The 22,218-nt window shown below is 47.1% G+C and overlaps 2 protein-coding genes across 3 annotated transcripts in view; one reads left to right on the forward strand and one right to left on the reverse strand.

The window, feature by feature from the left end:
• The window catches only part of LOC109888246 (sodium/glucose cotransporter 5), an 82,704-nt gene that overhangs the window by 34,529 nt on the left and 25,957 nt on the right, over nt 1-22,218 (reverse strand). The gene's annotated exons all lie outside the window — the stretch shown is intronic.
• LOC116364081 (protein FAM83G-like) overlaps nt 1,596-22,218 on the forward strand; it is a 31,168-nt gene continuing 10,545 nt past the window's right edge. The window contains exons 1-5 of the mRNA XM_031817335.1: nt 1,596-3,056; nt 5,440-5,607; nt 12,250-12,374; nt 13,888-14,383; nt 15,083-15,997. Of these exons, the coding sequence (XP_031673195.1) occupies nt 2,574-3,056; nt 5,440-5,607; nt 12,250-12,374; nt 13,888-14,383; nt 15,083-15,997 (2,187 nt within the window). The 5' untranslated portion in view covers nt 1,596-2,573. The remainder of the gene's footprint in view (nt 3,057-5,439; nt 5,608-12,249; nt 12,375-13,887; nt 14,384-15,082; nt 15,998-22,218) is intronic.

Genomic DNA, 22,218 nt, shown 5'->3' on the forward strand with positions numbered 1-22,218 from the left:
CCCTGGTTTTAATGTCTATGATTATTACACACAATTATTACCCTGGTTTGAATGTCTATGATTATTACACACCATTATAATTACCCTGGTTATAATGTCTATGATTATTACACACCATTATTATTACCCTGGTTTTAATGTCTATGATTTTGACCTCCAGGGCGCCCTATTGGGCATTGATGCAGTAACGGCCCCTCTATCTACTTTTGTTTACGTTTTTATTAGACCACTCGCAGAACAGCTCCCCTCCTTTATAAAGGACACCAGTAGTATGATCTCTATCATTGAATCTCTTGATCCTCTCCCTGAGAATACCTTATTAGTTACTTTTGATGTTGAGTCATTATACATTTTTCTTCTGCAACGTGACCCTTGTGAACTACCTTCCAGTGCATGCAATATAACATTGGCTGAAATTGTACTCACACATAACTATTTCATGTTTCTGCATGGTTTCTTTATTCAGACGAAGGGCACTGCTATGGGATCCCCCATGGCTCCTAACTATGCTAATGTGTATGTGGTTTACATGGAGAAACAGTCTATTTTCAATCCTCTCAAAAATGTTTCTTGCCTATCATTATTTGGAAACGGTATATTGATGATATTTTTGTGATGCCAAACAGCTCCAGGCGTTCCATGCTTTTCTTAACTCCTGTTCTGAACATTTGAGATTTACTATGCAATCTGACACACGTCAAATCAGTTTCCTTGATCTTCTGATCTTGTGTGAAGATAATGTTCTATACACTGATCTTTACAGGAAGCCTACTGATCGTAACAGTTTGTTGAGGACTGATAGTTGTCACCCGCTTCCCCTGAAAAACAGTTTACTCTACAGCCAATTCTGTCGAATCAAAAGAATTAGCAAAAAACAATCAGATTTCGACAGAAATATGTCTGAGACGCAAAGAAAGTTCAAGGAGAGGGGCTACAAGACTGATCAGATTAATATTGCCATTGAGAAAATTCAAAACAAAACGAGACATGACCTTGTTCAAGTCTCGCAAAAAGACTCATTCTTGTGTTCTAACTACCCGCTATTCAAAGTGCTCTGAACAAAAGAAGGGAATTGTTCACAAACATTGGCACATTCTAAAATCCGATGATAGTCTCGGTAATGTGTTTTCGGACCTTCCCTTGGTCGTATTCTCGCGGGGCAGAAATCTCAGAGATCAATTGGTACACTCTGATTTACCACCCCAAGATATTCCTGAACAACGTGTAACGGTGGGTGAGTGCGTTAAAAGCAGAGAGCAAAGTAAACGGGAAAAAAACCTTTTAATGTCCTTAACAAAACCAGGTCCAAACATGGGTGAATGCACTAAAACTCAGGTGCAACACACACCATTATTATTACCCTGGTTTTAACGTATATGATTATTATACACAATTATAACCCTCGTTCCATTGGAAATGAATGTACTTCTGGTGAACCAAAATGTAAAACACTGTCGGTGTGATCGAGGCGTAACCGGCTACAAAAAAGTCAATTCTGACTAAAGCTGGATACCTTCTAGCCACGACACATGAGGCGGGGTTATAGTGTTTCTAGGTTCTCTCTCTATTATTTACTGACCCACTAACCGGACACTCCGCCCTCGAGTCCCCGGTGAGGACAGCTTCCGTTACAGAGTTCACAGCTCGAGTTACAGACAGACACGCTAGATCTCTCCGCGATACAGGATAATTAGCGGTTATTAACTGTCGTTATTATTAACTGTTCGTTTTGTATTTGGGACTTTGTCTATAAAAGGACAAGACACATTTGGAAGAAACTCCGCAGAGTTTTGTCTCTAAGCAGCTCCAACTGTCAACAGTTTTCTGGAGGAACTAAACGGGATCTAGGAAGTGCCTCGCTTCCAGTAAAATACAACCGAGAGAAAAGTTTTTAACCGCAGACAGACGAGACTTTTTTTTAAAAGAGTCTCGTCATCAGAATAGTTGAACAAGTCACCCACGTCCATCTGGATTAAAGCTGCTGCTGTTTGAAAAGATCCTCTGACTCACACGAACACACATCCCCGGTGCTCGACCGGAACGGGGCTGAAGCGGTCATGTGTGACGGGCGTGGCGGGGTGGGGAAGTTTGTCCCGGTTTACCTGTGTCTGCGTGTTTGTTCATGAGATGTGGTTTGAGGCTCCACTGGGAGATGAACCCGTGATAATCTCACAGAGACATTTTACATTCAGCCTGTAACTATTTACTTCTGCTCAATTCTATTGCGTTTTACAACACGAGGAGACGCACTGACTCAATTTGGACGACCGGTAGTTTATACGGTGCTGCTGATTAACTAGTCGGTCTCGGTTTCTGTCGGCTTTGAGGAGAAAAGTCGCCGTTTTATTTATTTTAAACCTTATTCGTGTTTTATGGGATAAATCGTGGGAAGCTGGTGTACACGGATACGAATACAACATGAGCTGAGACAGTTGAACTCTTGTCGGAAAGGTTTGGTAAATCTCCCGGTTCAACCGTGGGATTGTATATTTAATGTTCTTCAGTATTATCTGCTGTGTTATATTATTGATCCGTCAGTGATTATCAGTTAGGTATTGATCAAGCGTAGCGCCATGGCTCTGTCTCAGGTGCAGTGTCTCGATGAGCATCACATCAACTGGCGCGTGACCGAGTCCAAACCCGAGTTCTTCTACAGCGAGGACCAGCGGCTCGCGCTCGAGGCTCTGCTGACCGGGGGGCGAGAGGCCTTTAGCAGCTACCTCAGTGAACATGACCTCCGACACTTCCTGTCTGAACCGGAGCTCCTGCGGCTGGCGCGCACCGTGGAGGCCTACCGGCCTGGAAGCGAGCACCTCAAGGCCGAGGCGGGAGCGGGCAGCGCGTCCCCGAAGGAGTATGACGGGGGCAATGGGCCACTGTCATTACAGTACTGGCCCGACCGCTCTGAAGGTTCTATACCCGACCTGGACCTGGGCTGGCCCGACGCCGTGTCATACCGAGGAGTGACACGTGTCAACGTGCACACGCAGCCCCCAGCTGATGGACAAACACACATCAAGGAGGTGGTCCGGAAGACTATATCACAGGCTCAGAAGGTAGACTACACACAGTACAGACTATATCACAGGCTCAGAAGGTAGACTACACACAGTACAGACTATATCACAGGCTCAGAAGGTAGACTACACACAGTACAGACTATATCACAGGCTCAGAAGGTAGACTACACACAGTACAGACTATATCACAGGCTCAGAAGGTAGACTACACACAGTACAGACTATATCACAGGCTCAGAAGGTAGACTACACACAGTACAGACTATATCACAGGCTCAGAAGGTAGACTACACACAGTACAGACTATATCACAGGCTCAGAAGGTAGACTACACACAGTACAGACTATATCACAGGCTCAGAAGGTAGACTACACACAGTACAGACTATATCACAGGCTCAGAAGGTAGACTACACACAGTACAGACTATATCACAGGCTCAGAAGGTAGACTACACACAGTACAGACTATATCACAGGCTCAGAAGGTAGAGTACACACAGTACAGACTATATCACAGGCTCAGAAGGTAGACTACACACAGTACAGACTATAACAGACTCAGAAGGTAGACTACACACAGTACAGACTACAGACTATAACAGACTTAGAAGGTAGACTACACACAGTACAGACTACAGACTATAACAGACTCAGAAGGTAGACGCCACACAGTACAGACTACAGACTATAACAGACTCAGAAGGTAGACTACACACAGTACAGACTATAACAGACTCAGAAGGTAGACTACACACAGTACAGACTACAGACTATAACAGACTCAGAAGGTAGACTACACACAGTACAGACTATATCACAGGCTCAGAAGGTAGACTACACACAGTACAGACTATATCAGACTCAGAAGGTAGACTACACACAGTACAGACTATAACAGACTCAGAAGGTAGACTACACACAGTACAGACTATATCACAGGCTCAGAAGGTAGACTACACACAGTAAAGACTATATCACAGGCTCAGAAGGTAGACTACACACAGTACAGACTATAACAGACTCAGAAGGTAGACTACACACAGTACAGACTACAGACTATAACAGACTCAGAAGGTAGACTACACACAGTACAGACTATATCACAGGCTCAGAAGGTAGACTACACACAGTACAGACTATATCAGACTCAGAAGGTAGACTACACACAGTACAGACTATAACAGACTCAGAAGGTAGACTACACACAGTACAGACTATATCACAGGCTCAGAAGGTAGACTACACACAGTAAAGACTATATCACAGGCTCAGAAGGTAGACGCCACACAGTACAGACTACAGACTATAACAGACTCAGAAGGTAGACTACACACAGTACAGACTATCACAGGCTCAGAAGGTAGACTACACACAGTACAGACTACAGACTATAACAGGCTCAGAAGGTAGACTACACACAGTACAGACTATAACAGACTCAGAAGGTAGACTACACACAGTACAGACTATAACAGACTCAGAAGGTAGACTACACACAGTACAGACTACAGACTATAACAGACTTAGAAGGTAGACTACACACAGTACAGACTACAGACTATAGACTATATCACAGTCTCAGAAGGTATGTGGTCAGTGATGTTGACATGAGGACCTGTTAGATGGGTCAGGGTTATAACTACTGTGTGTCTGTTCTCCAGGTTATAGCAGTAGTAATGGATCAGTTTAGTGACGTTGACATAAGGACCTGTTAGATGGGTCAGGGTTATAACTACTGTGTGTCTGTTCTCCAGGTTATAGCAGTAGTAATGGATCAGTTTAGTGATGTTGACATAAGGACCTGTTAGATGGGTCAGGGTTATAACCACTGTGTGTCTGTTCTCCAGGTTATAGCAGTAGTAATGGATCAGTTTAGTGATGTTGACATCTATAAGGACCTGTTAGATGGGTCAGGGTTATAACCACTGTGTGTCTGTTCTCCAGGTTATAGCAGTAGTAATGGATCAGTTTAGTGACGTTGACGTAAGGACCTGTTAGATGGGTCAGGGTTATAACCACTGTGTGTCTGTTCTCCAGGTTATAGCAGTAGTAATGGATCAGTTTAGTGATGTTGACATAAGGACCTGTTAGATGGGTCAGGGTTATAACTACTCTGTGTCTGTTCTCCAGGTTATAGCAGTAGTAATGGATCAGTTTAGTGACGTTGACATCTATAAGGACCTGTTAGATGGGTCAGGGTTATAACCACTGTGTGTCTGTTCTCCAGGTTATAGCAGTAGTAATGGATCAGTTTAGTGATGTTGACATCTATAAGGACCTGTTAGATGGGTCAGGGTTATAACCACTGTGTGTCTGTTCTCCAGGTTATAGCAGTAGTAATGGATCAGTTTATTGATGTTGACATAAGGACCTGTTAGATGGGTCAGGGTTATAACTACTGTGTGTCTGTTCTCCAGGTTATAGCAGTAGTAATGGATCAGTTTAGTGACGTTGACATCTACAAGGACCTGTTAGATGCGGCCTATAAGAGAAGAGTTCCTGTCTACATCGTCATCGACACATCTGCTGTCTCCTGCTTCCTGGACATGTGTTGTAGAGCCAACATGCACCAGGGACACCTCAAGGTAACACACACACACACACACACACACACACACACACACACACACACACACACACACACACACACACACACACACACACACACACACACACACACACACACACACACACACACACACACACACACACACACACACACAGGGTTTCAGATACTTGTAAAATAATGTCAATAGTTTATCTGTAGGTGTTTCAGCTTGCCTGGCTTAAAGGTAGACTTTGTGAAATGATGTTGAGCAGCACCGGAGATATTAAGATGAGCGAGATGCAACACTGCGCTCTCACACGGTCACACACATTATTTGCTTCTCTCTCCCCTGTTTTCTTACTGTCTTCTCTGTTTCTTTCTCTCTTCCTCCCCCTTCTCTCTCTCTCCGCTGTTCTCTCTCTCTCCCTCCCCCCTTCTCTCTCTCCGCTGTTCTCTTCTCTCTCCCTCCCCCTTCTCTCTCCCTCCCCCCTTCTCTCTCTCTCCCCCCTTCTCTCTCTCTCCGCTGTTCTCTTCTCTCTCCCTCCCCCTTCTCTCTCCCTCCCCCCCTTCTCTCTCTCTCCCCCCTTCTCTCTCTCTCCGCTGTTCTCTCTCTCTCCCTCCCCCCTTCTCTCTCTCTCCGCTGTTCTCTTCTCTCTCCCTCCCCCTTCTCTCTCCCTCCCCCCTTCTCTCTCTCTCCCCCCTTCTCTCTCTCCCTCCCCCTTCTCTCTCCCTCCCCCTTCTCTCTCCCTCCCCCCTTCTCTCTCTCTCCGCTGTTCTCTTCTCTCTCCCTCCCCCTTCTCTCTCCCCTCCCCCCTTCTCTCTCCTCCCCCTTCTCTCTCCCTCCCCCCTTCTCTCTCCCTCCCCCTTCTCTCTCCCTCCCCCCTTCTCTCTCTCTCTGCTGTTCTCTTCTCTCTCCCTCCCCCTTCTCTCTCCCTCCCCCTTCTCTCTCCCTCCCCCCTTCTCTCTCTCTCCACTGTTCTCTTCTCTCTCCCTCCCCCTTCTCTCTCCCTCCCCCTTCTCTCTCTCTCCGCTGTTCTCTTCTCTCTCCCTCCCCCTTCTCCCTCCCTCCCCCTTCTCTCTCTCCGCTGTTCTCTCTCCCTCCCCATTCTCTCTCCCTCCCCCTTTTCTCTCTCCGCTGTTCTCTTCTCTCTCCCTCCCCCTTCTCTCTCTCCGCTGTTCTCTCTCCCTCCCCCTTCTCTCTCTCCGCTGTTCTCTTCTCTCTCCCTCCCCCTTCTCTCTCCCTCCCCCCTTCTCTCTCTCTGCTGTTCTCTGTTCTCTCCCTCCCCCTTCTCTCTCTCTCCGCTGTTCTCTCTCCCTCCCCCTTCTCTCTCTGCTGTTCTCTTCTCCCCCCTCACCATTTTCTCCCACCCCCACGCCTTCCCCTCCATCTCTAGTTTTACTGCACTGGGGACATTTTCCTTTGGTACAGAAATATTACCCACAAGGTATTGCTCCGCCCAATGCCACACCCTTATTACAGAGACTAACTCCGCACACACACACACACACACACACACACACACACACACACACACACACACACACACACACAGGGTTTCAGATACTTGTAAAATAATGTCACTACTTTATCTGTACGTGTTTCAGCTTGCCTGGCTTAAAGGTAGACTTTGTGAAATGATGTTGAGCAGCACCGGAGATATTAAGATGAGCGAGATGCAACACTGCGCTCTCACACGGTCACACACAGTACTTAATCACGTCCACGGTTTCGCTTCACGCTGTTCACAGTGTGGTAGTCAGGGCAAGAAAAGAGCCTAGAGAGTTGAGCCTCTACTTCAACGCTCTTAGTTGTTGTGGACGTTGACCCACTATGCCATTTACTTTCTGTATTTACATCATATCTCTGAGTCGACCTTTAATAAACACAAACTGCCAACCCTGCTGGGTCTGTCTGGTTGTAGTCCTGACAGACTGTCTTGTCTCTGTCTGTCTGTCTGTCTGTCTGGTTGCAGTCCTGACATACTGTCTTGTCTCTGTCTGTCTGGTTGTAGTCTTGACCGACTGTCTTGTCTCTGTCTGTCTGGTTGTAGTCCTGACAAACTGTATTGTCTCTGTCTGTCTGTCTGGTTGTAGTCCTGACAAACTGTCTTGTCTCTGTCTGTCTATCTGTCTGGTTGTAGTCCTGACAAACTGTCTTGTCTCTGTCTGTCTGTCTGGTTGTAGTCCTGACATACTGTCTTTACTCTGTCTGATTGTAGTCCTGACCGACTGTCTTGTTTCCTTCTTTATGTCTGGTTGTAGTCCTGACAGACTGTCTTGTTTCCGTCTGTCTGTCTGGTTGTCATTCTGACCGACTGTCTTGTTTCCTTTTGTCTGTCTGGTTGTAGTCCTGACCGACTGTCTTGTCTCTGTCTGTCTGTCTGTCTGGTTGTAGTCCTGACCGACTGTCTTGTTTCCGTCTGTCTGTCTGGTTGTAGTCCTGACCGACTGTCTTGTTTCCTTCTGTCTGTCTGGTTGTAGTCCTGACCGACTGTCTTGTTTCCTTCTGTCTGTCTGGTTGTAGTCCTGACCGACTGTCTTGTTTCCTTCTGTCTGTCTGGTTGTAGTCCTGACCGACTGTCTTGTTTCCTTCTGTCTGTCTGGTTGTAGTCCTGACCGACTGTCTTGTCTCTGTCTGTCTGGTTGTAGTACTGACAGGCTGTCTTGTCTCTGTCTGTCTGTCTGTCTGTCTGTCTGGTTGTAGTCCTGACAGACTGTCTTGTGTCTGTCTGTATGTCTGGTTGTCTGTCAGTCTGGTTGTAGTCCTGACAGACTGTCTTGTCTCTGTCTGTCTGGTTGTAGTACTGACAGACTGTCTTGTCTCCGTCTGTCTGTCTGGTTGTAGTCCTGACCGACTGTCTTGTTTCCTTCTGTCTGTCTGGTTGTAGTCCTGACCGACTGTCTTGTTTCCTTCTGTCTGTCTGGTTGTAGTCCTGACCGACTGTCTTGTTTCCTTCTGTCTGTCTGGTTGTAGTCCTGACCGACTGTCTTGTCTCTGTCTGTCTGGTTGTAGTACTGACAGGCTGTCTTGTCTCTGTCTGTCTGTCTGTCTGTCTGTCTGGTTGTAGTCCTGACAGACTGTCTTGTGTCTGTCTGTATGTCTGGTTGTCTGTCAGTCTGGTTGTAGTCCTGACAGACTGTCTTGTCTCTGTCTGTCTGGTTGTAGTACTGACAGACTGTCTTGTCTCCGTCTGTCTGTCTGGTTGTAGTCCTGACCGACTGTCTTGTTTCCTTCTGTCTGTCTGGTTGTAGTCCTGACCGACTGTCTTGTTTCCTTCTGTCTGTCTGGTTGTAGTCCTGACCGACTGTCTTGTTTCCTTCTGTCTGTCTGGTTGTAGTCCTGACCGACTGTCTTGTTTCCTTCTGTCTGTCTGGTTGTAGTCCTGACCGACTGTCTTGTCTCCGTCTGTCTGTCTGGTTGTAGTCCTGACCGACTGTCTTGTTTCCTTCTGTCTGTCTGGTTGTAGTCCTGACCGACTGTCTTGTCTCCTTTTGTCTGTCTGGTTGTAGTCCTGACCGACTGTCTTGTTTCCTTCTGTCTGATTGTAGTCCTGACCGACTGTCTTGTCTCTGTCTGTCTGTCTGGATGTAGTCCTGACCGACTGTCTTGTCTCTGTCTGTCTGGTTGTAGTCCTGACTGACTGTCTTGTTTCCTTCTGTCTGTCTGGTTGCAGTCCTGACCGACTGTCTTGCTTCCTTCTGTCTGTCTGGTTGTAGTCCTGACCGACTGTCTTGTTTCCTTCTGTCTGTCTTGTTGCAGTCCTGACCGACTGTCTCGTTTCCTTCTGTCTGTCTTGTTGCAGTCCTGACCGACTGTCTTGTCTCTGTCTGTCTGGATGTAGTCCTGACCGACTGTCTTGTTTCTGTCTGTCTGGTTGTAGTCCTGACCGACTGTCTTGTTTCCTTCTGTCTGTCTGGTTGTAGTCCTGACCGACTATCTTGTTTCTGTCTGTCTGGTTGTAGTCCTGACCGACTGTCTTGTTTCCTTCTGTCTGTCTGGTTGTAGTCCTGACCGACTGTCTTGTTTCTGTCTGTCTGGTTGTAGTCCTGACCGACTGTCTTGTTTCCTTCTGTCTGTCTGGTTGTAGTCCTGACCGACTGTCTTGTTTCCTTTCCCTTTTCTCTGTTCCTTTGAGCTGTTTGTTTGTCCGTCTGGTCTGTCTGTTATCTCTCTGTCTGTCTGTTATCTCTCTGTCTGTCTGTTATCTCTCTGTCTGTCTGCTATCTCTGTCTGTATGTATTCTGTGGAGAATAGAGGAACTAGTTCGGCAGTTTGTCTGTCTGCTATCTCTCTCTGTCTGTATGTATTCTGTGGAGAATAGAGGAACTAGTTCTGCAGTTTGTCTGTCTGCTATCTCTCTCTGTCTGTATGTATTCTGTGGAGAATAGAGGAACTAGTTCGGCAGTTTGTCTGTCTGCTATCTCTCTCTGTCTGTATGTATTCTGTGGAGAATAGAGGAACTAGTTCTGCAGTTTGTCTGTCTGTTATCTCTCTGTCTGTCTGCTATCTCTGTCTGTATGTATTCTGTGGAGAATAGAGGAACTAGTTCTGCAGTTTGTCTGTCTGTTATCTTTCTGTCTGTCTGCTATCTCTGTCTGTATGTATTCTGTGGAGAATAGAGGAACTAGTTCTGCAGTTTGACTGTCTGTTATCTCTCTGTCTGTATGTATTCTGTGGAGAACAGAGGAACTAGTTCTGCAGTTTGACTGTCTGTTATCTCTCTGTCTGTATGTATTCTGTGGAGAATAGAGGAACTAGTTCTGCAGTTTGTCTGTCTGTTATCTCTCTGTCTGTCTGCTATCTCTCTCTGTCTGTATGTATTCTGTGGAGAACAGAGGAACTAGTTCTGCAGTTTGTCTGCCTGTTATCTCTCTGTATGTATGTATTCTGTGGAGAATAGAGGAACTAGTTCTGCAGTTTGTCTGTCTGTTGGGTAAACGGTTAACAGCACAAATGTTTTGCATGTTTATCCATTTAATGTTTCAGAACATGTTATCCTGATTATTGATTCTTCTCTCTGTCTGTATGTATTCTGTGGAGAATAGAGGAACTCGTTCTGCAGCTTAACTCTTGGAGTTGTTAAGTGTTTTAGTTTCAGAAGCTTCCAGAAGAACATTCAGCACATTCCATACTGCTGCTACAGTCAATTAGACACACGCACGCACACACAAACACAATTAAATCAACCACATAGACTACACTCTAAAGACAGTACATTGGGAAAGTATTCAGACCCCTTGACTTTTAACACATTTTGTTTTACGTTACAGCCTTATTCTACACACAATACCCCATAATGACATCATAATACCCCATAATGACATCACAATACCCCGTAATGACATCACAATACCCCATAATGACATCACAATACCCCGTAATGACATCACAATACCCCATAATGACATCACAATACCCCATAATGACATCACAATACCCCATAATGACATCACAATACCCCATAATGACATCACAATACCCCATAATGACATCACAATACCCCATAATGACATCACAATACCCCATAATGACATCACAATACCCCATAATGACATCACAATACCCAATAATTAGATTGATGAGGAAACATATTTGTTTAATCCATGTTAGAAAGGCTGTAATGTAACAGAATGTGGAAACATGGAAGGAGTCTGAATTCTTAACGAATGTACTGACCACCTCCCACCTCCTAAATGATCAGAGCTTCTCTCTCTCCGCTGTTCTCTCTCCCTCCCCCTTCTCTCTCTCTGCTGTTCTCTCTCCCCCCCTTCTCTCTCTCCGCTGTTCCCTCTCCCTCCCCCTTCTCTCTCACCGCTGTTCTCTCTCCCTCCCCCTTCTCTCTCTCCGCTGTTCTCTCTCCCTCCCCCTTCTCTCTCTCTCCGCTGTTCTCTCTCCCTCCCCCTTCTCTCTCTCCCTCCCCCTTCTCTCTCTCCGCTGTTCTCTCTCCCTCCCCCTTCTCTCTCTCCGCTGTTCTGTTCTCTCTCCCTCCCCCTTCTCTCTCTCTGCTGTTCTCTCTCCCTCCCCCTTCTCTCTCTCCGCTGTTCTCTTCTCTCTCCCTCCCCCCTTCTCTCTCTCTCCCTCCCCCCTTCTCTCTCCCTCCCCCTTCTCTCTCTCTCTCCTCTGTTCTCTTCTCTCTCCCTCCCCCTTCTCTCTCCCTCCCCCTTCTCTCTCCACTGTTCTCTTCTCTCTCCCTCCCCCTTCTCTCTCCCTCCCCCTTCTCTCTCTCTGCTGTTCTCTTCTCTCTCTCCCTCCCCCTTCTCTCTCTCCACTGTTCTCTTCTCCCCCCCCTCCCCATTTTCTCCCACCCCCACGCCTATCCCTCCATCTCTAGTTTTACTGCACTGGAGACATTTTCCTTTGGTAAAGCAATATTACCCAAGAGGCATTGCTCCTCCTAACGCCACACCCTTATTAGAGAGACTAACACCACACACACACACCAGACTTAAGTTTCAGAATACTGCAGGTTTATTTGTTAAAGGTTTTGTGTTGTATTAAATCATGTTCCATATATATTATATATGTTTTTATAGTAATTAACTGTGTTCTGCAACAGGTGTGTGTGTGACTGTGTGTGTGTGTGTGTGTGTGTGTGTGTGTGTATATTAATGTGTGTGTGTGTGTATATTAATGTGTGTGTGTGTGTATATTAATGTGTGTGTGTTCTCTGTCCTCTAGAACCTGCGTGTGCGATGTAGTGAAGGAGTAGAATTCTACACTCGCTCGGCTCAGAAGGTCCGAGGTTCTCTCAGTCAGAGATACATGCTGGTAGACGGAGACAGAGCTGTGACTGGATCATACAGGTACCCTGACCTCTGACCCTCTCAGTCAGAGATACATGCTGGTAGACGGAGACAGAGCTGTGACTGGATCATACAGGTACCCTGACCTCTGACCCTCTCAGTCAGAGATACATGCTGATAGACGTAGACAGGTACCCTGACCTCTGACCCTCTCAGTCAGAGATACATGCTGATAGACGGAGACAGAGCTGTGACTGGATCATACAGGTACCCTGACCCTCTCAGTCAGAGATACCATGACCCCTGACCCTCTCAGTCAGAGATACATGCTGATAGACGGAGACAGAGCTGTGACTGGATCATACAGATACCCTGACCCCTGACCCTCTCAGTCAGAGATACCCTGACCCCTGACCCTCTCAGTCAGAGATACATGCTGATAGACGGAGACAGAGCTGTGACTGGATCATACAGGTACCCTGACCCCTGACCCTCTCAGTCAGAGATACCCTGACCCTCTCAGTCAGAGATACATGCTGGTAGACGGAGACAGAGCTGTGACTGGATCATACGGGTACCCTGACCTCTGACCCTCTCAGTCAGAGATACCCTGACCCCTGACCCTCTCAGTCAGAGATACATGCTGATAGACGGAGACAGGTACCCTGACCTCTGACCCTCTCAGTCAGAGATACATGCTGGTAGACGGAGACAGGTACCCTGACCTCTGACCCTCTCAGTCAGAGATACCCTGATCCCTGACCCTCTCAGTCAGAGATACATGCTGATAGACAGAGACGTGACTGGATCAAACAGGTACCCTGACCTCTGACCCTCTCAGTCAGAGATACATGTTGATAGACGGAGACAGAGCTGTGACTGGATCATACAGGTACCCTGACCTCTGACCCTCTCAGTCAGAGATACCCTGACCCCTGACCATCTCAGTCAGAGATACATGCTGATAGACGGAGACAGAGCTGTGACTGGATCATACAGGTACCCTGACCTCTGACCCTCTCAGTCAGAGATACCCTGACCCCTGACCCTCTCAGTCAGAGATACATGCTGATAGACAGAGACGTGACTGGATCAAACAGGTACCCTGACCTCTGACCCTCTCAGTCAGAGATACATGTTGATAGACGGAGACAGAGCTGTGACTGGATCATACAGGTACCCTGACCTCTGACCCTCTCAGTCAGAGATACCCTGACCCTCTCAGTCAGAGATACATGCTGATAGACAGAGACGTGACTGGATCAAACAGGTACCCTGACCTCCGACCCTCTCAGTCAGAGATACATGCTGATAGACAGAGACGTGACTGGATCAAACAGGTACCCTGACCCCTGTCCCTCTCAGTCAGAGATACATGCTGGTAGACGGAGACAGGTACCCTGACCTCTGACCCTCTCAGTCAGAGATACATGCTGGTAGACAGAGACAGGGCTGTGACTAGATCATACAGGTACCCTGACCCCTGACCCTCTCAGTCAGAGATGCATGCTGGTAGACAGAGCCGTGACTGGATCATACAGGTACCCTGACCCTGTATGTTCTCTCTCCTCAGCTTCACGTGGTCGGCGTCTCGTCTGGACCGGAACCTGATCACGGTTCTGAGCGGTCAGGCAGTTGAGACGTTCGACAAACAGTTCCGTGACCTCTACATGACCTCTAGGGGTGTGTCCCTCGCCAAGGTTCCGCTGGAGGAGGAGCCTATCCCTGACCTCACCCCCATCGCCACCCCCGCCCCGGTCTCCGCAGCCGTTGCTAGGAAACTAATCAACCCTAAATACGCCCTAGTTACGTCACAGACTAAAGCTAACAATGCTAGCCCAGCTAGCTCTGCTAACGACTCTAGCAACAAGAACTCCACTACCCAAAATCCACTGGGACGGGTTCTAAAGCCTGCCAGAGAGCCAGTGGAGGCCCCGCCCCTCCACCCAGGACTAGCCAATCTGGAGAAGGCGTACCTGATCCCATACCTGCCCACCTGGCCGGAGCCAGACCCCCCCCGCGACGTGATTGGCTTCATCAACGTGAGAGACGCGTCCCGCCCCCAACAGGTTTGTTACTCTCTATTGTTCCCCTTTCCCCTAACCCTCTCTCCTCACCCTCACCCTCTCTCCTCACCCTAACCCTCTCTCCTCACCCTAACCCTTTCTCCTCACCCTAACCCTTTCTCCTCACCCTAACCCTTTCTCCTCACCCTAACCCTTTCTCCTCACCCTAACCCTTTCTCCTCTCCTAACCCTTTCTCCTCTCCTAACCCTTTCTCCTCACCCTAACCCTCTCTCCTCACCCTAACCCTCTCTCCTCACCCTCACCCTCTCTCCTCACCCTCTCTTCTCACCCTCACCCTCTCTCCTCACCCTAACCCTCTCTCCTCACCTTAACCCTCTCTCCTCACCCTAACCCTCTCTCCTCACCCTAACCCTCTCTCCTCACCCTAACCCTCTCTCCTCACCCTAACCCTCTCTCCTCACCCTAACCCTCTCTCCTCACCCTAACCCTCCTCTCCTCACCCTCACCCTCTCTCCTCACCCTCTCTCCTCACCCTCACCCTCTCTCCTCACCCTAACCCTCTCTCCTCACCCTAACCCTCTCTTCTCACCCTCTCTCCTCACCCTCACCCTCTCTCCTCACCCTCACCCTCTCTCCTCACCCTCACCCTCTCTCCTCACCCTCACCCTCTCTCCTCACCCTTTCTCTAACACATGTAACATGTGTAGGACCTGACTGATAATGTTTCTGACTGTTAACAGGTCCACCTCCAGAGAAGTCAACAGTTTGAGACCAGCCAGGCCATCAGGTTCAGCTCTCCCTTCAGCCTACCTGAGAAACCCCTACCTGAGACTGCTACTCTACGGAATACACAGCACGACAAACACACGCCTGATACACAGAACCCTGATACGCCTGATACACAGAACCCTGATACACAGAACCCTGATACCCCTGATACACAGAACCCTGATACACAGAACCCTGATACGCCTGATACACAGAACCCTGATACACAGAACCCTGATACGCCTGATACACAGAACCCTGATACGCCTGATACACAGAACCCTAATACACCTGACATAAACCCCTCCGCGCCTCCAGTCCCTAAACCTCGCACCCTGCAGCTCCTCATTAGCCCTGCCCATTCTCACCAGTCTGGCCAACCACAGGTCAGCCTGGTCCCCAGGACTGAAAGCCAATCAGGGACACCGCCTGCCTCCATCAGCCAATCGGAAACACTGATGGATACCAAGTCCCGCCATGGGCAGAGAGACGAGAAAGAGGAGGAGGAGGAGTGGCTCGAGGAGGAGGAGTGGCTGGAGGAGGGGCTAGAGGGGAGGCGGGGCAGCAGTAGTCATGATAATGGCAGCACCACGGCGCTATGTGACCAGACAGCCAATAACACGTCGTCTGACGACTTATACTACGAGTGCAACGAATCAGACCCCACAGAATCCTCGCCGGTGGCCAATGGGTTAACAGCAGAGTTGGGCCGGGTTGGCGAGGGTCATCGTCATGGAAATGGAGTCAATGTGATGGCGAGGTTCTCCCAGAGCATGCTGGACCTTCGGCCTCACAGCCAATCAGACGACAGGGGAGTTCTAATGAGCCAATCACAGGACCGAAGGGGTCAACAGACACGCCCTCAGCCACACAGACATATCGGACAGGTGAGACACTGTGGGTTAATAACCCTCACTAGGAGAGGACCAGATTAGACCTAGGGGTCAACAGACACATCAGACAGGTGGAGACACCGTGGGTTAATAACCCTCACTAGGAGAGGACCAGATTAGACCTAGGGGTCAACAGACACATCAGACAGGTGGAGACACCGTGGGTTAATAACCCTCACTAGGAGAGGACCAGATTAGACCTAGGGGTCAACAGACACATCAGACAGGTGGAGACACCGTGGGTTAATAACCCTCACTAGGAGAGGACCAGATTAGACCTAGGGGTCAACAGACACATCAGACAGGTGGAGACACCGTGGGTTAATAACCCTCACTAGGAGAGGACCAGATTAGACCTAGGGGTCAACAGACACATCAGACAGGTGGAGACACCGTGGGTTAATAACCCTCACTAGGAGAGGACCAGATTAGACCTAGGGGTCAACAAGGTTAGGGTTAGGACACATGTCCGGGCCATGCAGCCAGAGAGTTGATACAGGGCATTTGGAATGTATTCAGACCTCTAGTCATTTTGTTACGTTAAAGACTTATTCTATAATGTATTACATTGATTTTTTACCTCAACAATCTACACACAATACCCCATAATGACGAAGCAAAAATAGTTTTTTTCGACATTTTTGCAAATTTATTAAAAAAAAAATTGAAATATCACGTAAGTATTCAGACCCTTTAACCTACCAGCTTGGCACACCTGTATCTGGTTTATCCTACTCTGTCAGGTTGGCACACCTGTATCTGGTTTCTCCTACTCTGTCCGGTTGGCACACCTGTATCTGGTTTCTCCTACTCTGTCCGGTTGGCACACCTGTATCTGGTTTCTCCTACTCTGTCAGGTTGGCACACCTGTATCTGGTTTCTCCTACTCTGTCAGGTTGGCACACCTGTATCTGGTTTCTCCTACTCTGTCCGGTTGGCACACCTGTATCTGGTTTCTCCTACTCTGTCCGGTTGGCACACCTGTATCTGGTTTTCTCCTACTCTGTCAGGTTGGCACACCTGTATCTGGTTTCTCCTACTCTGTCAGGTTGGCACACCTGTATCTGGTTTCTCCTACTTTGTCAGGTTGGCACACCTGTATCTGGTTTCTCCTACTCTGTCCGGTTGGCACACCTGTATCTGGTTTCTCCTACTCTGTCAGGTTGGCACACCTGTATCTGGTTTCTCCTACTCTGTCAGGTTGGCACACCTGTATCTGGTTTCTCCTACTCTGTCAGGTTGGCACACCTGTATCTGGTTTCTCCTACTCTGTCAGGTTGGCACACCTGTATCTGGTTTCTCCTACTCTGTCAGGTTGGCACACCTGTATCTGGTTTCTCCTACTCTGTCAGGTTGGCACACCTGTATCTGGTTTCTCCTACTCTGTCAGGTTGGCACACCTGTATCTGGTTTCTCCTACTCTGTCAGGTTGGCACACCTGTATCTGGTTTCTCCTACTCTGTCAGGTTGGCACACCTGTATCTGGTTTCTCCTACTTTGTCAGGTTGGCACACCTGTATCTGGTTTCTCCTACTCTGTCCGGTTGGCACACCTGTATCTGGTTTCTCCTACTCTGTCAGGTTGGCACACCTGTATCTGGTTTCTCCTACTCTGTCAGGTTGGCACACCTGTATCTGGTTTCTCCTACTCTGTCAGGTTGGCACACCTGTATCTGGTTTCTCCTACTCTGTCAGGTTGGCACACCTGTATCTGGTTTCTCCTACTCTGTCAGGTTGGCACACCTGTATCTGGTTTCTCCTACTCTGTCAGGTTGGCACACCTGTATCTGGTTTCTCCTACTCTGTCAGGTTGGCACACCTGTATCTGGTTTCTCCTACTCTGTCAGGTTGGCACACCTGTATCTGGTTTCTCCTACTTTGTCAGGTTGGCACACCTGTATCTGGTTTCTCCTACTCTGTCCGGTTGGCACACCTGTATCTGGTTTCTCCTACTCTGTCAGGTTGGCACACCTGTATCTGGTTTCTCCTACTCTGTCAGGTTGGCACACCTGTATCTGGTTTCTCCTACTCTGTCAGGTTGGCACACCTGTATCTGGTTTCTCCTACTCTGTCAGGTTGGCACACCTGTATCTGGTTTCTCCTACTCTGTCAGGTTGGCACACCTGTATCTGGTTTCTCCTACTCTGTCAGGTTGGCACACCTGTATCTGGTTTCTCCTACTCTGTCAGGTTGGCACACCTGTATCTGGGGCGTTTCTCTTACTCTGTCAGGTTGGCACACCTGTATCTGGGGTGTTTCTCCTACTCTGTCAGGTTGGCACACCTGTATCTGGGGAGTTTCTCCTACTCTGTCAGCTTGGCACACCTGTATCTAGGGAGTTTCTCCTACTCTAGAGTCTTCTTGGGTATGACGCTACCAGCTTGGCACACCTGTATCTGGGGAGATTCTCCTACTCTGTCAGGTTGGATGGGGAGCGTCGCTGCACAGCTATTTTCAGGTCTCTCCAAAGATGTTCGATTGGGTTCATGTCCGGGTTCTGGCTGGGCCACTCAGAGACTTGTCCCAAAGCCGCTCCTGTGTTGTCTTGGCTGTGTAATTAGGGTCGTTGTCCTGTTGGAAAGTGAACCCCCCCCCCCCAGTCTGAGGTCCTGAGTGCTCTGGAGCAGGTTTTCTTCAAGGATCTCGCTGTATTTTGCTCCCTTCATCTTTCCCTTGATCCTGACTAGTCTCCCGGTCCCTGCCACTGAAAACATGTCCACCGCATGTTGCCGCCACCACCATGCTTCACCGTAGGGATGGTGCCAGGTTTCCTTCAGACGTGACGCTTGGCATTCAGGCCAAAGAGTTCAATTTTGATTTCATCAGACCAGAGAATCTTGTTTCTCATGGTTAGAGTCCTTTAGGTGTCTTTTGGCAAACTCCAAGTGGGCTGCCATGTGCCTTTTACTGAGGAGTGGCTTCCGTCTGGCCACTCTACCATAAAGGCCTGATTCGTGGAATGCTGCTGAGGCAGTTGTCCTTCTGGAAGGTTCTCCCATCTCCACAGAGGAACTCTAGAGCTCTGTCAGAGTGACCATCAGGTTCTTGGTCACCTTCCTGACCAAGGCCCCTCTCCCCCGATTGCTCAGTTTGGCCGGGGTTGCCAAAGGAAGAGGTGGATACAAACTTCTTTCTTTTTCAAACCTGTTTTTGCTTTGTCATTATGGGGTATTGTGATGTCATTATGGGGTATTGTGTGTAGATTGATGAGGGAAAACTATTTAATCAATTTTAGAATAAGACTGTAACGTAACAAAATATGAAAAAAGGAAAGGGGTCTGAATACTTTCGGAATGCACTTTATGTTCTGTTAATGAAGAGTTGATATGTCTGGTTAATGAAGAGTTGATATGTCTGGTTAATGGAGAGTTGATATGTCTGGTTAATGGAGAGTTGATATGTCTGGTTAATGGAGAGTTGATATGTCTGGTTAATGGAGAGTTGATATGTCTGGTTCATGAAGAGTTGATATGTCTGGTTAATGGAGAGTTGATATGTCTGGTTAATGGAGAGTTGATATGTCTGGTTAATGAAGAGGTGATATGTCTGGTTAGTGAAGAGTTGATATGTCTGGTTAATGAAGAGGTGATATGTCTGGTTAATGAAGAGTTGATATGTCTGGTTAATGAAGAGTTGATATGTCTGGTTAATGGAGAGTTGATATGTCTGGTTAATGAAGAGTTGATATGTCTGGTTAATGGAGAGTTGATATGTCTGGTTCATGAAGAGTTGATATGTCTGGTTAATGGAGAGTTGATATGTCTGGTTAATGGAGAGTTGATATGTCTGGTTAATGAAGAGTTGATATGTCTGGTTAATGGAGAGTTGATATGTCTGGTTCATGAAGAGTTGATATGTCTGGTTCATGGAGAGTTGATATGTCTGGTTAATGGAGAGTTGATATGTCTGGTTAATGAAGAGGTGATATGTCTGGTTAGTGAAGAGCTGATATGTCTGGTTAATGAAGAGGTGATATGTCTGGTTAATGAAGAGTTGATATGTCTGGTTAGTGAAGAGTTGATATGTCTGGTTAATGAAGAGTTGATATGTCTGGTTAATGAAGAGTTGATATGTCTGGTTAATGAAGAGTTGATATGTCTGGTTAATGAAGAGTTGATATGTCTGGTTCATGCAGCCAGAGAGTTGATATGTCTGGTTAATGAAGAGTTGATATGTCTGGTTAATGAAGAGTTGATATGTCTGGTTAGTGAAGAGCTGATATGTCTGGTTAATGAAGCTATTCACACATTTTGTATGGTTGCATAGAAATGGTATATTATTGGTCCACGGGACCCGTCATTATTTTTCTCGGGAAACAGGAAGGAGCTTGGTGGGGAAGTCCCGGGATACAGGCCACCGGTATTAAACCCTAACACACACACTCTCACATCTGCAGTTCAGTTTCAGCATGAGGTGTTACTAATTACTTTAATGAGCAGCGGAGAGAGAGGGAGGAAGAGGAGAGAGAGGGAGGAAGAGCGAGCACAATAGCTGTGTGTGAAAGGGAGAGAGGGAGGAAGAGAGCCCAGCTAGCATCTAATGTGTATTAGGAATGTTCTCCAACTGATTTGACATGGGGAATAGTTCAGAGAACACTAAAAAACAACGTTCTACTGTGGGAATTTCAGTACTTCAGCATGTTTTCTGCAGGTTTTCTCATGGTTCTATTTAGTCATGTTCCCAGAACAATTAAGAAAACTTAACGTTCAGAAAATGTTCTAAGAAAGTTATTTCAAGACATCTACATTCCGTTCTCAGCATTAACAAAACTCTCTCTATCCTCTAGTTCAGTGTGTTCAGGTGTGTTGCCAAGCCCACTAACTGGCTACACCTGATGTTCATAGTGCTCGTTTCCTATGAAATGTGGTCTGTTTGAATAGACCAAAATGAACAGCTTTGTATGCATAAACAAACATGGCGTGTTAGCTCCATCCTGGTGGCCCAGTGGACTAATTCCATGGTTAGAAAACACAAGATCAGGTTCAAATCTCACTGACTTCGTGCCACAATAAAAATAAATGTGTTTGCATGACTAATACCTAAGCAGATATGTGTTCAATCTGTGCTCAGTGTTAATGAAATCTTATTGAAACATTCACTGAATGTTTAAAGGAAGTTATTGAAAAACCTCCAAATAACCACGCTGTATCACAACCGGCCGTGATTGGCCCAGCGCCGTCCGGGTTTGGCCGTGATTGGCCCAGTGCCGTCCGGGTTTGGCCGGTGTAGGCCGTGATTGGCACTGCACCGTCCGGGTTTGGCTGGTGTAGGCTGTGATTGGCCCAGCGCCGTCCAGGTTTGGCCGGTGTAAGCCGTCATTGTAAATAAGAATTTGTTCTTTGCTGACTTGCCTAGTTAAATTCATTAATAGAGATACATGGTCTTCAAATACTGAGACAGAGGAGCACTGTTTTGCCTAGTTAAATTAAGAGATATACATACTGAGACAGAGGATCACTGTTTTGCCTGATGGAAGTTCTAGGATGGAGGTTCTAGGTCTACTGTATTTTACTAGTTGATGATGGAGGTTCTAGGTCTACTGTATTTTACTAGTTGATGATGGAAGTTCTGGGTCTACTGTATTTTACTAGTTGATGATGGAAGGTCTACTGTATTTTACTAGTTGATGATGGAAGGTCTACTGTATTTTACTAGTTGATGATGGAAGGTCTACTGTATTTTACTAGTTGATGATGGAAGGTCTACTGTATTTTACTAGTTGATGATGGAAGGTCTACTGTATTTTACTAGTTGATGGAAGTTCTAGGTCTACTGTATTTACTAGTTGATGATGGAAGGTCTACTGTATTTTACTAGTTGATGATGGAAGGTCTACTGTATTTTACTAGTTGATGATGGAAGTTCTAGGTCTACTGTATTTTACTAGTTGATGATGGAAGGTCTACTGTATTTTACTAGTTGATGATGGAAGGTCTACTGTATTTTACTAGTTGATGATGGAAGGTCTACTGTATTTTACTAGTTGATGATGGAAGGGCTACTGTATTTTACTAGTTGATGATGGAAGGTCTACTGTATTTTACTAGTTGATGATGGAGGTCTAGGTCTACTGTATTTTACTAGTTGATGATGGAAGTTCTAGGTCTACTGTATTTTACTAGTTGATGATGGAAGTTCTAGGTCTACTGTATTTTACTAGTTGATGATGGAAGGTCTACTGTATTTTACTAGTTGATGATGGAAGGTCTACTGTAT

This window comes from Oncorhynchus kisutch, unplaced genomic scaffold (assembly GCF_002021735.2).
Source record: "Oncorhynchus kisutch isolate 150728-3 unplaced genomic scaffold, Okis_V2 scaffold995, whole genome shotgun sequence".
NCBI classification, from domain to species: domain Eukaryota; kingdom Metazoa; phylum Chordata; class Actinopteri; order Salmoniformes; family Salmonidae; genus Oncorhynchus; species Oncorhynchus kisutch.